General features: G+C 48.9%; 1 protein-coding gene across 1 annotated transcript in view; it reads right to left on the reverse strand.

The window, feature by feature from the left end:
- Nucleotides 1-4,870: 4,870 nt before the first annotated feature.
- Nucleotides 4,871-17,811, reverse strand: part of ATP9A (ATPase phospholipid transporting 9A (putative)) — a 132,578-nt gene continuing 119,637 nt past the window's right edge. Inside the window, exons 23-28 of the mRNA XM_082857433.1 lie at nucleotides 17,520-17,675; nucleotides 14,310-14,374; nucleotides 12,755-12,863; nucleotides 12,055-12,112; nucleotides 9,760-9,963; nucleotides 4,871-8,462 (exon numbers count right to left, since the gene is read on the reverse strand). Of these exons, the coding sequence (XP_082713559.1) occupies nucleotides 8,326-8,462; nucleotides 9,760-9,963; nucleotides 12,055-12,112; nucleotides 12,755-12,863; nucleotides 14,310-14,374; nucleotides 17,520-17,675 (729 nt within the window). The 3' untranslated portion in view covers nucleotides 4,871-8,325. The remainder of the gene's footprint in view (nucleotides 8,463-9,759; nucleotides 9,964-12,054; nucleotides 12,113-12,754; nucleotides 12,864-14,309; nucleotides 14,375-17,519; nucleotides 17,676-17,811) is intronic.

The following is a 17,811-nucleotide window of genomic DNA, read 5'->3' on the forward strand; positions in this document are numbered from 1 at the left end:
TCTTCTGGCCTGATTTTCTCTAATTCTGGTGGTGATGAGCTGCCTAATAAAATTATGCTAAGTTTTGTGCACAGCGAGTAGCATCTTACATGCTAATTACTGGCCACGTCTTTGAAGAATTCCTGTGCGATTTCCAGGGTAATCAACTCACCTCTTTCCTTGGATCTGATCAGTAGTTTGGGCAAACTGGAGCCCCCGGCCCCGGCCCCACTCGAATCAGCAGGGCTCTGGATGTCGTTAGCTACTCCAATTGCCTTCTACAAAATCTGTTTCACATAAAAGGACAAATGAGAATGAGTATTTGCCCATCTTTAAGACACTAACTACATTCTTTTCCACAGCCTGTTCTCGTTATTATTTCTCTCTTCAGGAGGAATTTGAACACAGCCTGGGTTCCCGCACGCAGTTCATGACTGCAAAGCGCTTCCTCTTCGAAATCCGACCCAAGTGGGCATATTCTGGAAATGTGGCAGCTTCGAAGGACGTGACCCAGTTCATTCTTCTCTACTGGTTCTCCCTCCAGACTCACCTTCTAAGTCGGAGGTGGCCGGCTTTCCAGGGCTCGCCCAAGAACAATCACCTCTGCCCACTGTGCCCCAGGCAGGGCTGAACAGAGACCCTTTGTAGTATTTGCTGGAAAAGCAAGAAGAAACTTCATCCAAGGACCGCCTTCTTCTCCTCTTTATATAATAGTTAGTGTCGTTTATGCCAATAAAGTCACGCAGAAATACTGGGCATGGCAGTGGGTTGATTCCAATGGGAGGGGTCTCGCCTCAACCCCCTTGGAACACAGAGGTGGAAACAAAGACAGGAAGGGATGGGTCAGTGAGTAGCAGGGAGAGAGTGAACTGGGGCCCCTTGGACAGAGTTCAGGTTCTGACATAGTTCGTGGACCAACTTTAATAACGCTCGTTTGGTTCTCATACAGCACTCAGTCTGAATGCCATGGACTGCAGGCCCTACCTGCCTCCCCGCCCCGCCCTCACCTCCTCCAACCTCCCTCTTGGTCTCAGCACTCCGGCGATGTGCCCGCCTTTCTGCTCCTCCGACACGCCCCAGCCTTTCCAACCCCAGGGCCTTTGCATACCCTGCTGCCCAAACACCATTTCCCCCAGAGCTTCCCACAGTTCCCTTCCTCTCATCCTTCAGGCTTCTGCTCCAGTGGTCCATCCCAAAGGCCCCTGCTCTGACCCCCATCACTTCCTCTATCCACACTTTAACCATATAATCACTCTCTTCTTCTCCCTCTCCCTGCTTTCTTCAGAGGACATTAGAGTCTGTATCTGTACGTCCACGGTCTCTCCCACACACAAGAAGATAATCACTATGAAGGGCAGGAACTGTCCCTCTCGCTCTCCACTGCTGCTTCCTGCCCGAAGAACAGTACCCAACACACAGTAGGTGCTCAGTAAATATTTAGTGAATGAATGAATGAATACATCAGCAAATTCCACACAACTCCCATCCCTCCTTCTGGATTCTGCAATCTTCCTTGAAGAAAAAAAAAATATTCCTGGGCTTATCTGGACCCAATAAAAGAAAAAATGTTCTTCTCTTAAATCTCTTGAAAATGAACAGCAGAGGCTTAGGAACACGAAGTTCTCAGTGTAAGCAAACAGAACCTGCAGGCTGAGTTCTAAGAAATGAGACCTGGCTGGTCACCGAGCATAGGGTATGGGGCTGGTGACTTCACATATGATTCAGTTACCCCCAAATTTTAAGGGGAATCCATTTCAAAATCAAAACCTCAATAGGGAAAGTGGAGGGTGGCTCTGCTTTGGCATTCTTACGAGAAGGCAGGCCTTCTGAAAAGATGCTACGTTGTAGATAACTCATCCACAAAAGGGGGAGCAGGAGGGAAGGGGAGAAACCCCAGGATCGGGCATACTTCTCTGCTAAGGCTTCAGATGAAAACCGATCCGGGAGTGCGTGATCCTCCAAAAATCTGCCAGCCCCCAAAGTACTTAAGTTATCCCTCCAACCACAGCCACATGGAGAACGAAATTAAATCCCACGGAAAGATTTGACTTTTTTTTTTTTTTTTAACATTATGCAATGTTTGGATGAAAAAGGGGGGGGGGGGATATCAGAAGAAGAAAAAAAAAAAACTCATCGTTTTCCCAGAGTTTAGCAAAGCTATTTCTAGCTTTTAACGATACATTTCACCATCACTTCAAGGGTAGTTTTGAGAGGCGCAAAGGAGGGACTGTTCTGTTATGTAACCCATTTAAAGTAGGAAATTAGCAAGTCCTGAATGAATTCTGTTACTGTGCTCCAACTTGTGGAAAGTTTGGAGCGACTACAGTTCTATTTTGAGGTGAGCAAATCCATCATTTACAGATCAGCTCACAAATACTGCAGGGTTTCATGTCACCCTGAAAAGTTTCATAACAAAAACAGTTAAAGTACTTGAGGTGTTGGGACATTTCGTCTCTAAACCTTATGAGCCTGAAGAGTGCGGAGGGCAAGGATTCCCAGTTGCCAATTATTCAAAAATGCAAATATCTGAGATCAAATAAATATTCATCTCATCCCCGCCCCCATCTTTTTTTCTTTTTTCTTTTTTTTCCCCAAGCTAAGTCCAGCAAAATAGTCTGGTCAACAACATAAAAAGAAATGTCTGTTTTTAACGGAGCCGCTGGCCATGAAATAAATTCTGAAGCTATGAAAGCAGCGTCTTGCAACATAACAGTTAGGTATGCTGGGCCCGCCAGGCTGGAGAAAACAGGAAACAAGAAATGTCTTTTGATCCTCAAGTTCCCCCTAGCGGCTCGCATGGAGGAGTGTCTGCACATTCATGGGACTTCACAGCAGGTAAAAGCGGTCTGAAGACTTTACATCGACGACACGCGGCTAAGGAAAAGTACTGCCCTCTGCTCTTGAGCGCATGCGTCCTCCACGTGCCCGGGGAGCCGCTCCTGACTGACGCACAGCTAATGTACAATCTCCTCTCGACTCCATAAACTGAGAACGGCCCTCTCAGCGGAGAGCCAGGGAGAGGAAGCCAGTAGCCCGCACTGCAAAGAGCGGCTAATTAAAACATTTGGCCAGTTGGGTGTATAATCAGCTTCTTGAGACGAGTTTACAGCTGCTGGGCTCCTTTGGAAACGAAGACAGACGCTTACAAACGGCAAAACTGACGCTTGCAGATTGTATGTGGGTTTCTCAACCTCAACGCTTTTGACGTCGGTTTGAATGATCCTCTGCTGTGGGGCTGCCCTGTGCAGTCTTCATTAGATGCCAGCAGACCACCACCCCTCCAAGTTGCGAGAACCAAAAGTGACTTCAGACATTGCCCCATGTCCCCTGCAGGCCACAGTCATCTCTGGCTGAGAATCACCGGATTAGATGAATAAAATACCATGTCCTCTGTATCCTATACAATAGATTAAAAAACCTCTTTTCCTTAAAACTTAAGTGACTGGGTTCCTAAATCTTCTATCACTTGATTATAAAAAAAAAAAAAAATCTATACAAAGCAATCAAAGACTGGGTGTATAAATACAATATGAATCATATAATATGTTCGCTTTTTTTATATAGATCACTTTTTGAAATTCTAACATATCTGGAATAGACAACAGTACAGAATAATAAATAATGCATGGGTTTGGGGTGTCTTTTTGCTGAAATTAAAATATTCTTTACCTGGAGAAAAAGCTATTTACATATTATGTACCATGAGATACATACAACATAGCATTATAATAACAAGCTCTCATTTTGACACCAGAGTTTCACGTCCTTGCACAAATTAAAATGCTCCCCAAAGGCATAAAGTACACAAGTTTTATTGAGCAACAGCAACGGGCCACGCTGGCAGACAATGAAAAGAGAACCGCTCAGAATCTCGCAGGATCACATGTGTGTCATCACAGGATCAAGCATTTAAATCGTCTAGGAGCTCCTGCTAAATTAAAGCTCTGTACTATCACTTCCCTCTAATCAGAAAACGCTGTCCTGGTGAGTGTTTGCCATGAGGATTACAGATAATCTACTAATGAGGACGTCAGAGTCCCGGAGGAATTCACAGTCAGCCCCATGGCAACAAAATAATAAATGAGCCACAATTTTTGTTTTTTTGCAAATACCACGCCCCCTCCCCACCTGCCCCCCAGCAAACACACTGTTCACTGACATCGCCCAGCGACACCAACAGACTGTGTCTCCAACCATACTGTGACGGAGAAGACAGATTCCCAGGAACGCCGCGCTGGTGTGAGAAGACGCTGAGCATCTCCAAGTACTGCAGTGCTGCTCACGTGCTTATCGGTTCCATCCAAGAGCATAATATAGATATTTTTCCAAGACACAATGGACTTAATTAATGGAAATATTTCCTAAGACATATATATAAACAATCAAATAAAAAGCTTTATGTTAAAAGAAGGGGGGAGAAATAAAGTCTGTTGTCTTGGCAAAGCTCCTTGTATATTTCTTAATGAAAAACAAAACTGTGAGTGATAGGATTTTAACGCAGTGAAAACCAAGTATGTCTTCAAAACACTTGAGGTGACATCACATACTCACACATACACACGTTGCAAACACACCAAAAAGATCCAAGATAACAATGGCTGATAGGTGTTGGCCTTAAGTAAGATGGAGCAGAAGAACACGTAGGTCCCATCTGCAATTCTGGCGCAGGTTTAAAATGCTGCCCCATAAACGTGCAAGGGCATTCCTATCCCCACCCCGGGAAAAACAAAACAAAGTATAAAAGCAAAAGTCTAAAGAAAGAAAAACAGGCATGATCGTGTCAATTTCCAATGAGCACAAAAGCCCAAAATACATTCAAAAGTACTGTCACAGGGCTGCCCCGGTGGCGCAGTGGTTGGGAGTCCGCCTGCCGATGCAGGGGACGCGGGTTCGTGCCCCGGTCCGGGAAGATCCCACGTGCCGCGGAGCGGCTGGGCCCGTGAGCCACGGCCGCTGGGCCTGCGCGTCCGGAGCCTGTGCTCCGCAACGGGAGGGGCCACAGCAGTGAGAGGCCCGCCTACCGCAAAAAACAAAAAACCACAAAAAACTGTCAGCATAACCTAAATTTTCAGTGGAAAACATACGGAGGAAAGGGTAAGCAGATGTTGGTATTTAAGATCACTGCTACGAAAAAGGGTTTCACTTAAGGGAAGTGAGTCTGGGATCTGGCTATAATAAAGCTGAAAGCGGGAGGAAGCCCAGCTCTGGGCCTCCCAGCTCCAGGTGGCTGTAAACAGATGGTCTGCTCCCATCTCAAGATGCTCCCTGGGATGCCCTTCGTCGCTTTAGGGTGAAGTCCTCCGCCCCGAGCAACCCAAATAAGTGCAGCTGGTCTCACGGAGCACCGTAAGCAACACACACACGTGTGTGCACACGGAGCACCGTAAGCAACACACACACGCGTGTGCACACTCTCCAATTAGCACTGAAACGGGCAGATGCAAGAGATCACTCAAGATGGAGACACTTGTCTGGTCATTTTCCTAGAGAAAGGGAGGAAAAAAGAGACACCAAACAGATTCCTCGCTTTCCCACACACACAACCATCACCAAAAAATATAATGAAAAGAATCATCAAATAATAAAATTAAGTTACTCTGACAGAAATACCTAATGTTGTCAAAGCGCAAGGGGAGGTGTAACTTTCACTTTGAGGGAAGTGTTTAAACAGCGCTGATGGTGTGCCAGGGGCCTCTGGCTGCCGGAGACTTGGGGCCACCGAGTTCCAAGGCGAGGGGACCTCCAAGGCGTCAACGGTGTTTCCCAAGTTCCTTCCAGACTGGTGAACGGAATCCTTATGCTTTTTAGGAATTCAGCAGTTTCCTTAAAATGGCTTGGATTTCTTGTCTGTGTCTTTGTCTTCTCCCCACAGCTAAGCTAACACGGGACGTGCCTGTGTACGCAGATCCTCTGTTGGGATTATGGGCTGATGTGCGCACGTCAGGATCGTGTACACTCAGCTGACTCGTGGCTCCCGCCACGTGGGTCTCCAGAGTTTGAGAAGCACACGTGTGTTTTCCTAGACACTCCGGACCCCGGAAGGCGGTGGGAGCAGGCTGCCCCCTGGCAGGGTGGCTCTCCAACACGGTCACGGTCCCCGCTTGCATTTCAGTCCCTCTCACCCTTGGCCGCCTCCACCAGGGTACGGTCGAAAGGCAGAACGAGGGGGTCTGTTGACGGCACAAACGCACCTGCGACCTCCAGGCACAGCTTCCTCTGCTCCTCCGGGACGCTCTCTCCCTCCCAGATGCCAAGCAAGAGTTTAGGTGTTGACTTTCAAAGTCAACCCAAGCACCTCGATCAAAACTGGGAATTAAGGAAAAGACCAAAGAGACTATCTTCCTTCCTTGTCACTGCTGGAAACCTCTAAAAATTTCCATGAGACCTACCTGTAGGAGCCATCACCTGTCTGTGAACAAGGTCAAGTTCAGGATTTGAGAGCTGGGAGTAGAAGTACCTTTAGACTTCCAGTTATACAGGCTGATTTCCAAGAAGACAGGTACAAAAACGCTGAGCACAACGTCCTCTCACTCCACCTCTGAAATCACATAAAATCACCCAGCAAAGACGTCAGACCTGCTCGCCCCTTCTCAAAGTTTTGGACAAAGATCCCCTTCCTGAATAACCATTCATTCAATACAACATTTACTTCCCGTAAATGTTTTCTATGTGGTAGAAATGGCTGGGACAGAACGGGAAAAATCCTGCAAAACTGCAGAATCTTGAAACGAAAATAGAAGTGACGTCATAGCCAATTGCGCAGCGCCTGCAACTTACTGTCATTCTATAAAGTTTTAAAAGGGCAACAGAAATACACGAGCCTATCGAGTGCTCCAAAGTCAAGGGCCTCGTGTCCCCAGCTCTCCAAGAGCAGGCTTACCCTAGAGTGATGGCCATAACTTACAGCTCTGAAGCACATGAGGAAGAACCAGGCTGAAGGGCTGGAGGGTATGTACTCATAAAGAATTAACCACAAATCTAAGATCTCGAGCACGATCGGCTCTTGCAGACCCACCAACCTAATCCTCTGGCACACACATGTGGCTTCTGCCAGGAGAGACTTGAAAACCCAAGAAAGCTTTGCCGGGCCACATCCAGCGCTTGAAAATGCTCTTCTTCCCCTGAAACAAGAAGCCCCAGCTTTATAGGAAACACACATGCGTGGGCCCCACCCTGGTGGGGAGAGGAATCTCTACTCCTGGCTGCCTTCCAGCGAGTTCCCCTTGAAATCTGTAGGCAGCGCAACGGAGCCCAGACCCCAGAGCTGCAGCCCGGGCCTCCTTCCACCGGGGCTCCTCGCTCGAAGCTGCCACTGATGAATGGCAGCGTGCTAAGACGCCTCTGCCTTTGTCACTGTGTCCTCAGTAATTCCTCCTAACAGGAAACAGATTTTTGTGGACGTAAAGAGCCCCAGTCCCTGACCTTTCCACTTCAGACTCAGAGGGTCTGAGTCACATGTGCTACGTTGCCTGAAGAATTAGCTGAGTCTCTTGTCACACTGTCGACACATTTAGGGGCCGTTCAGTGGCACGTTTCCTGCTAAAACAACTCTGCTGAAAATGTCTCAGAGTGTCCTCAGATAGCCACAGGCTTTGTAATTGTTACCAGATCCGAACAAAGCAAGATAACACCTTTGAAATTCTTTTACGAGGTGACAGGTGATGTTAACTCCAAGGCCACAGATGCTGAATTGGAGGAAGGATAACGTACCGGATTTACGGTTCTCTCTCTCTTCTGCTCTCTTCTCACGTGGTTTTCTGTAACCCTAGGAATCCAGTGCCGTTTCGATAAGCAGGGCTGCCTTAGAGAGGACATTTAGCATTTCCAAATTGAGATTATTGTCTGGTTAACTTTTTACCAAATGTCACCGTCTTTTCCCCCAAAACCTATACTGAGAGCTTTACCTTTCTCTGAAACCACGTTTTTAAGAGCAGAACGACATAAAAGTGTACACACATTAGGATTGTTTAAAACAACAACCAAAAAACCCTCTACCGTCTTCGACTAGACAGAAACTTTTATCGCATGACAACAACACTCAAGCCATAAGGAAGCCTGCACAGTGACCCATGAACACACCTCCCGGCTGAGTCACCGCTTTTCACACAGTCACATTCACTCGACTGTGAATCACCAGGGGCTCAGACCCCCGTGTGGGGCCCTCTTAGGCGCCATCCTCCTGTTTATTCGGTGTCGGGCTCCGTGGAAGCGCAGCGCCTCTTCCTATCAGAACTGCACGTGGGAGCCACCACTGCACAGTCCACGGGTGGTGGTTAACAGAAATGCAACTTGAACTCTGTCCGCCAGGAGAGTGCGGAGACCGGGGTCCTCTCCCGAGTGCACGGCCTAGGACGTGAGCTTCGAGTAGCTGGGAGGGGAGAACCGCCTTCGCAGGTACTTGAGGACATAGAGGGGCAGACAGCTGATCAGAGTGATGACAGACACCTTCCACAAGAAGGACAATGTGGCAATGAAGTACACGTCTGCAAGCAAACAGAAGACAGCAGTGAGCGGGCGGGAACGTGCCGCCCAGAGCCGGCGGGGCGGCAGGGCCATCGGAGGGGACGCAGGCTTCTCTCCCGCGGGGGATGTGCTGATAGCACCCAGGCTGCCAGCCTGACTTCCCTTCCCTGTCTCTCTCCTCCTCTCTCTGACCTGCTTCTGGAGCTTCCAGACCTTCCGTGAAATGCTGTTTTCAACAACTCGGAAAAGAAAACTCTGGGCAAAAAAATCCCCCTTCCAAGTGTTTTTGATTTGGAATCTGACAGCTGGAGTTTTTCTTTCTAAACCCGGCAGAAAGTGACGCTCAAACACACAGTTCCTCCCAGCAACTTTTCCCCTTTGCCTCAGCAATGGTCACGGAAGCCAGAGCCGGGTCCGAGGGTGGTGCAAAGGGGGGCGGAGACCCCTCGTCAGGAACAGTGTGACCTGGAGGGGCGGGGAGCTCCCCTTCCTGCCGCAACACACACAGTCAGGCCTGCGGTTCCGAGGTTTTTGCAACAGAGGAGCGACAGCTAGTGATTTTCAACAGTACCGGGAGTGGATGCCTGGCAGCCGCCTTCCCTGCCTCTTGAGCACAGGCTGGGGGAACTGCAGCAGGCACTGAGTAAGCACCTACTAAGTGCCAAGCCCCGGGCCCCAACCCTGGGCCCAGTCCTATGACTGGTCCACATCTAAGGTGACGACCAAAGCTTCGTGAGGGCAGAGCTTGCATCTTCTAAGCCTCTGTGACTCCCTGGCCTCAAGCCACTGAGCGCACAGTAGGTGCTCAGAAAACCTATTCAGAGAGACTTTTCAAACTAGTGTGAAACTGTTCTAAGACTTCACTTTTCACGGGAATGCTCCTTTTTCCTTTATCAAAACCTTCTTAAAGGGCGTTTACTGATAAGGAAGAGGCGTGATAGAAGATGCTTTCACGACAAGGCAGTTTCTCAAGCTAATAACACTGGTAAGTCCTGCTGGACTGTCATTTACTCTCTGGATTCTCACCATCTCCATAGCTCCACGGAGCCCAGCACAGTGACCAGCTCCCTGGAGAAGCCCACTAGGTCCTGGCAGGACGGAACGAATCCCCTTCTAAGCCGGCAGGCACGGCGTGGTTTTAAAGAAAACACTCTACATTGAGATCATGCCCGCCAGCCTCAGTTCCAAGAAGCTGATTCTCAACTGCCACTTGTCCCAAGGGACGCCAGTGAGCAAAGGGCGGGCAGCTGAGTACCAAGGCCTGCTGGTAAGACCCTTGGACCTGATGGGCGGGCCCTAAGTGCGGGGGGGTCTCACCGATAAATTCGTGGAGGAACACCAGGGAGGCGATGTAGCAGGCCAGGCTGAGCAGCTCGGCCACCGTCATGAGCCAGTGCCAGGTCTGGATGGTCAGGGCCACCATCAGCAGCTCCGTGAGGATCAGCGACGTGAAGGAAATCGCCACAATGTGCACGAATTCCGACTCAAACAGCAGCAGCGCCCCGTACATGATGGTGCTTCCTGCAAAGGCGGAGGGAAGTCTGGGTGGGGAGGGGCTTCTGCTGCCCATGCAGCCGCCCTGCTGGGAGCCGACGCCTCCCCCTCCTTCCCCACCGAAGGCTCACCCTGCTCACTCACATCTGACTCCTTTTGTTTTTCCCATTCAGACATGAAAGGTATCATTTGTTAAAGGAGGTTAATGAGTGGTACTTTACGGAGGTTTGAAAGACAGGCATCACATTCTAGTTTTCCTATGTTCCCTTTTGGCTGTATATAAGAGAGAGTTTATTTTTTTCTTAACATCTTTATTGGAGTATAACTGCTCTACAAATGGTGTGTTAGTTTCCGCTGTATAACAAAGTGCATCAGCTCTACATATACAGATATCCCCCTATCCCCTCCCTCTTGCGTCTCCCTCCCTCCCACCCTCCCTGTCCCACCCCTCCAGGCGGTCACAGAGCACCCAGCTGATCTCCCCGTGCTACGTGGCTGCTTCCCACTAGCTGTCTAGTTTACGTTTGGTACTGTACATATGCCCATGCCACTCTCTCGCTTCGTCCCAGCTTCCCCTTCCCCCTCCCCGTGTCCTCAAGTCCATGCTCTATGTCTGTGTCTTTATTAATAGAGAGTTTATAATTGGATAGAGAGGGAGAGGAAGAGAGAGAGAGGAAAGAAAGGAAAAGAGGCAGAGAGAGCAACTATCTGGACTGGGTGGAACGAGAAGCAGAAGCCTTTGTGTGTTATTGTGAATGACAGATGCAGCCAGCCACGGAAGAGCACGTACTGTGCAGCCCCACGCATGTGACGGACCTAAGTAGCCACATTCACAGTGACAACGGAGAATGGTGATTACCAGGAACTGTGGGGAGGAAGGGAAGAGGCGTTTGTTGTTGAATGGATACAGAGTTTCAGTTTTGCAAGATGAAAAAGTTCTGGAGGTCTGTTTCACAGCAACGTGAACATATGGGACACTACTGAACTGCGCACTTAAGAAGAGTTCGATGGTAAATGCTATGCTTTGTCTCCTTTACCCCCCTCCCTGCCCCCAAACACAAAGAAATGATAGGGACAACCAAGACAGACCCTCAAAGAATTACGCACCTGCACTGAGGAGAGAAAGGAAAGTGGGGGAGGGTCCAGACAAGTGCATTTTCATCCAGAACTGCGGGAACTCAATGGGGAATGTCTCACGTTGATCAAAAGCACTAGCTACGTGAGACTCCTGCTCAAGAGCAAGAGACCCTAAACCCCAAAACTCCTCAAATGACGGCCTATTATAACAGTGCTGGGGACGCAGGGGGTGCAGTGAAGCACCACTGCTTGTTATTATGAACTTCCATGCAGGATTTGCGTTCTTCAACCAGCTACATACATGTCACTCTGCTATACTTCTCAAAAAAAAAAAACAAACCCTCAAATTGTTTCAATGATAATTTAGCCTCCTAACAAATTCAACGGTCTACACTTTTTGACCACACATCCCATCAGAAAAAAACACTAAGAATGAATCCCTAATGGACGATGTGGATTTGTAAATTATCCATGTGTACCTATGCAGACAGACATAGAGAGGCAGCAGGACCACTGTGCAAATGTGTCAGGTACATTATAAAACATACATGACAACAGAAGTTCTAAAAAGAGGAAAAAATAAATACAAAGAGAGGTTCTGACATTTCCTTTTCATATTGCAGTAAGTCATCTCACAAAGCCTGTACCGTCTGAGGGACCTTCTCTGGAGGCCACAGAAGTAAATATGTTGTTCAAGAACTACAACTTGACTTCAGAAAAAGTATCAGAACATTCCAGAAAGCGACCACTTTTTGTTACAATGACTTGAACACCCCAGCAGGGTTTGATTCGTATTAGCTGTACTTTGCTCTGACTTCGTCTCAGTTAAGCGGACAGCACCACCTCACGTGTGACTCTGTGCCTGATGACAAGGCCTGAGAACCCGAGGAGGGGGCTCCCTCGGACACAGGGCCACACTCCTTACTGCAATCTCGGCATTCCAGCTGCTTCTCTTTTTGTTCTACAGACAAGAGAATGGTGAAGTTGACCCTGGGGCCAAGGCCAGAGCATAAGACAACAGGTGTTTTCACCCGTCCTTACCTTGATAGATGCTGATCAAAACCCATATCAAGAATGTCTTGTAGGACAACGGCCGTCCCTGAATGAGAGAGAGGAAGACAGAGCGGGCTAGCGTGCGGGGCTCATCCAGGGCACGAGCCACCGTCAGGCTACCCTCCACCAACCAGACGAGGCAACCTGCCTGTTTTCGTCAAAACAGTGGCTCACACACGTCAAGATACATTAAAGAAACGACGTTTTTTAAAGAGAATCGATATTAGATGGAAATATTGGGTTGGCCCAAAAGTTCGTTCGGGTTTTCCCGTAAGATGTTACGGAATAACCCGAACGAACTTTTGGGCCAACCCAATAAATCTGCTCTTTATCAAACACCCCTTGAGGACCAACAAATGCAATCACACCCACACATTTTTCAGGATTGTACACAACAGCATTTCCAGGAACAGACACAAGCTGCAGCTACAAAATGGAACTGTCAGGGGCTTTTTAAAAAGGCATTAGGAGGTTTGTTTTAAAAGTTGACATATCACTGTACAGTTTAGTATTCTTTACATGTGCGTATCGTACTTTAAGAAAAGGCATCTACTCCCACGCCTTCCTCTCAAAACAAAGCCACCAGTTCAAGTGTGTTCACATCAGACATGAAGGGTCTGTGTGAAATATGTTAAAACAGGGAGGGAGGGAGGGAAGAAGGAAGGAAGGAGGAGGGGGCTCCGTGAACCTTGAGGAGATCCTTGTAGAGCTCAGGGTACAGCATGGCAACTTCTGACTTCACATCTTTGTCCAGGACCAGAGAAAACACAGGAAACATGGTATAGATGGTGGAGTACCTGGGAGAAAAAAAATCACCGCAGGTAATATGCAGCCAGTGGAGTACGAGCCATGTGCTGCCCCAGCCTCTGGAGCCCAATTTCCTTTCCCTCATTCAACTACTACGTACTGAGCACCTGGTATGTGTGCCAGGGCCAGTTCGAAGCACTGGACATTCAAGATGAAAAGCAGACCACAACGCCTGCCCTTGGAGAGCTTCCGTGCTGGTCGGTGAGTCAAAAAACAAATTCGGTAAACTATACCGTGTGCTGGAGGTAAAGTGCTGAGGAGGGAAATACAATGGGGAAGAGGGAATGAGACATGGGGTGGGGCGGTGCAATTTTAGAGAGGGTGGACAGGAGACGGGGCATTTGAGAAAACACCCACAAGAGGTAAGAGAGAGGCCATGCCAATATGCGAGGGAAGAGCATCCTAGGCAGAGAACAGCAAGTGCAAAGGCCCTGAGGTGGAGGCGTGTCTGTCCTGTTTGAAGAACAGCGAGGCTGCCAGTCTGGGTGGAGCTGAGTGGGTGAGGGGGAAAGTGAAGAGCTGAGAACCAAGAGGGAAGAGGGGACCAGATCATGGGGGGGGCCACATGGAGCACGGCTCAGGGTACCCCTGGTTCTATTCAGGCATGTTCTGCCACTCTTCCAGGACCTGACAAAGGACAGGCCATTTTTCCAATTAGAAGCAGGCAGAATTCCAGTGCCTACTCTCAGGCTGAACATAAGAAGATGGAAGACATACTTTTAAGACTCCACTGGGACCAGTCGGCCTCTCTGTGCTTCCCACCCTGGTAACCAGGGGAGCGCCCTGCCAGCATCTCTATCTAGGGCATGTGGTAACCAAACTCCACCCACCTGGGGAATTCAGAGACTGAGCACATCCTCTCAAAAGGTCAAAAGGAACGTCCTAAATTCCAGGTCAGGAACGGGGGGGTGGGTTTGATAGCAAACGTAGCAACTGTCCAAGGGACAGCATGCCTCACAGGTCAGTGGCACGCAGTGGCCAAGCTCTATCAGGGGTAACCCGGAGAGAGCAAGGCTCTGGCCGCCTTAGAGACCCACCAGCAGGATGGTCCACTATGGGCAGCCATGGCAGAGAGGGTACTTTCCAGATGCCCCTTCCACTTTTTCTAAGACCCGTCAGTGATTTCCTAAGAAATCACAGTCTGAAGCTTCACTCTTGCCTGGCGTCTCGATCAGCTGACAACCTCAGGCTCTCGTGCGCGAGCGTTCTTCAACCATCAGGTATGAATGGACCACGAACAGATCGGACTCTGCATCCGCAATTTGGTTGAGGGCTTACCAGTTCAAAAACGTATTCATTCGAGAAGGTTCTAAACCAGACTGCCAGACCTGCCTCGACTTGGGGACTGAAGGGTCTTCACATGATGCTTCCTCCTTCTTCTGTGGCATTTTAGGGAGGTTTCATTAAAAATTAATACCTTGCCTGGACTTCCTTACCCAATGATGAGGAATCCTTGATAGAGAGGAACGGAGGCAAAGTAAAACACGGAGGAAAAGACAGCCTGTGCCGAGGAAAAAGGAGGATGTTACCAAAAACCATGACCAAAGCCCTTGTGTTTGTATCAGAAAAATAACAGCCAACGGTTACCAAGCACTTATTTTACACCCGCACGGTCACGGTGCTTTAAGTATATTAGCTCATTTAATTACTACAGCAACCCTGTGAAGGAGGTACTGTTATCATCGTCCCCATTTTACAGATGAGGGGAGTAGGGCACCGAGAGGTTAAGTGACTTGCCCAAGATAGCACAGCTCATAATAGCACAGAGCACAGAGTCACACCGGAGAGTTTAGCTCCAGGGTCCACTCTCAGCTCCTCTGCAAACATTTATTAAGTTACACAAGCTGGACCTGGAAATACTTTGTATCTGATCTCAGTGAATCTCCAGAAGAACGCAAGAGATCAAGTCCTAATATCCCTTACATTTTACAGCAGGGGAAACTGAGCACATAAACGGCCCTGCGGGACTCAAGCCCAGTTCTGTCTCCAGAGCCCACACTCCTGACGGCTCAGAATTACCACCTCACTCACTGGGCGTACAATCGATAAACGAGTTGGTGTACATATTGGAAACAGGTAGGGGAAAATATCCTCCGCTGTGAGGATATGCACCAGTTTCCCTGGAGGGTAGGACCGCAGAGAAGGCTTCACTTCTCATAGTACATGTTTCACTCTTCTTGGAAATTTTTACAAAGGGCCCACAACCTGCTACTTTTGCAATTAGACAAAAGCAATAAAGATATTTACGAACCCCTACTGAAATGTCTGCTTCCGGATTTGGAAAATATTAGCTACTGGCAGTGAAAAGGAGGCTAGGAAGATAAAATCAGGCTTGATGCTCTGTTACTTCCTTCTCTGAACATCTACCGGCCAACAGAAGCAAAGTGACCTCAAAGCTAATTTCTATCAGTATAAAACCTACAGGAGGCCAGGGACAACTGTTGCCTAAAGGCTTTTTAAAAGCCGAACGTGGAGGAAAAGGCTGGGCCAGGCTAGTGGTTAAAAAGAGCGTGGGACAGAGACCCCTTCCCCTTATCACCTGCTGTGGGTGTTTGCTTGGCACAGAGCTCAGAACACAGGTGGCACCCAGAGCCATGGTCACGGGCAGCCCCGGCCACACCCGGTCGTGATTTCAGAACTGAAAGGTGAAATCCGTTTTTCAAATGACTTCTCACCCAGGCTGGGCCACTGCACAGGAAGGATGGTTATAAAGATGTCAAGAACCTGGTGTTCAGTTTTACAGAGCAACACCAGGAGCCTCTTTCTCTAAAAGGGCCAGACTGACCATAACGCCTTCACCCCGGAAAGAGCACTGTGCAAAATAAAAATGCGATGTCTTCGTCTATCTAAGGGCCCACTGCCAAGGTGCAATGCGAACCGGGCTTGCTCTCAGCCAGTCACTTTCAGCACAGTGGACAGGGTTAAGGGCGTTTTTTTTGGCTTTTTTTTTTTTTTTTTTTTTTTCCTACAGCACAAAGAACAATTCCTCATGCTAGAATTTTTTTTTCTGAATCGATGTTCACGGTAACATACAGGCATTTCAGAAGTCAGCTCATCCAGGCCAGCTTTTGTGTGTTTGCCCAGGGACAAGCTGATTAATCTCCCGGTGATTAAAACCATGACATTATCCAGTTCAGTTGATGAGCTAACATAAGATAAAAGTACAGATGCGGTCTGATGAACCGTAGGAGCTGTTGGCGCTTAGACTGTGTTGATGAAAACCACTGTAAGGCTCCTTCACTCGTAAATGCAATCGATCCTGAAAACATAACCCCCCCACCCCACCAAAGGCGTGGACGAGCCAGGGGAGGGTGAATTCTCATGTACACCAGGCAGCACCACTCGGCCCTTTAAGGCAGGGTGTCTTTCATGCATGATTAAACACCTTTCCCACAAATTAAAACATCACCTTAGGTTTACGCATTAGCCTGTTTGCTTTTTATTAATAATGGTAAGGACGCCTTCTGCACTTGATGCCTTATAAAACTCTCTGCTTTTCCAAGTAGCCCTGTCTGAGGGGCAAGGGCCAAGATGCTTGGATGGAGTGATAGAGAAGTCTGATGCCCACTTTACAGGTGGAAAGACTGAAGCCCAGAGTGGTAACATGACTTGTTCAAGGTCTCAGAGACACCTGATAATATGGGTTCCAAGATGTCCCGGGCCTATGGTTCTCACCACTTAACTGGGGGTATTTTTCACCTAAACGCCCAAGGAGGAAGGTCAGCCAATAGTTTTTCAACACCCAAAATGTTTCCTTTCCCTCCCTTTGGCCTCCTTCCTAATTCAACTTCATTGCCACAGCCTGATGACAGACTTTGAAGGAGCTGGGGAGAGAGAAGATGGGAAAATACCTTACACATTCTAGAATCCTTTTGTGAAAAAGCAAGATGTAACTCCCTGAGAGTACTGACGATTGGGATAACTACGCTGGATTCCCAGCCAGGCTGCACCGGAGGCAGAAGCGAGATGCCCTGGGCTGCGCCGCCCTCGCTAAGCGCCCCCCTGCCTGTGGAAGCAGCAGCTGGCCCTGTGGATGGAGGGCAGAGGGGCACACCTGCATTAAGACCACAGGTACCGGAATCCCCTGCCTGGGTAGACTAAATCCCTGAGAGACACTGCACCGATTTCTTGCCCACACTGGGCCTCAGCCTCCCCATCTGCAGAATGGGCACAGGCTACAGTGAGGACTACAGGTGAGCCCGCATTGTGAACACTTAGCCTGACGCCCAGGGTACAGGAAGCACTCAAGAAAAGCAAGTCATTCTTCTTTTGGGGCTGCTCTCTGTAGGTCCTTGCTTCTGCATGTGGAAGACTTAGGGCCGGAGTATTCACTCGGCATTCAACTCTGCATCTTTGCCTCTGGCAAACTGAGGATGACGACTCACCCCAATATGAGCACCCGGGTCACTTACACTACCGCCCACTTCGCGCCAAGCCCTGGCAAGGCTCACATCGGCTCCGCACAGCAGCACAGCCTTCGCCCCCAACACAGGAAGGCTTCGGGGCGGCCACTCCAAGCTCTATCGCCCAGAATGTGGGGGGGGGGGGGGGGGGGGGTTGGGGGAGGGGCGTTGAAACAGCTCCAAAGTGGAGACTGATTCTCAGGTCCATGGCGACCACACAGCCGTGCGCACCTGCCCACCCACCTGCATGGTGCTGATGCAGAGGCTCCTGTGGATCACAAACTGGCTGAGGGCGGCCGAGCGCTTGTAGCTATTCCGGCCATGCACCATGAGCAACCGGCCAAGGTGCTTGAACTGAGTGATGGAGAAGTCCGCAGCCAGCGAAGCCTGTTTTCCTTCCTAAAATCCGACAAAATTGGGCACCGTCAGGAGCACGAGAGGTCAAGGCACTTTTTTTTTTTTTGGATTGAAAAAGCAAGAAACTGTAAGGAGATTTTTGAAGGACTTCAATATAGAGGTTCTTTGGTTTCCAGCT

The sequence above is a fragment of the Leucopleurus acutus genome (assembly GCF_964270905.1).
Source record: "Leucopleurus acutus genome assembly, chromosome: 16".
NCBI classification, from domain to species: Eukaryota; Metazoa; Chordata; class Mammalia; order Artiodactyla; family Delphinidae; genus Leucopleurus; species Leucopleurus acutus.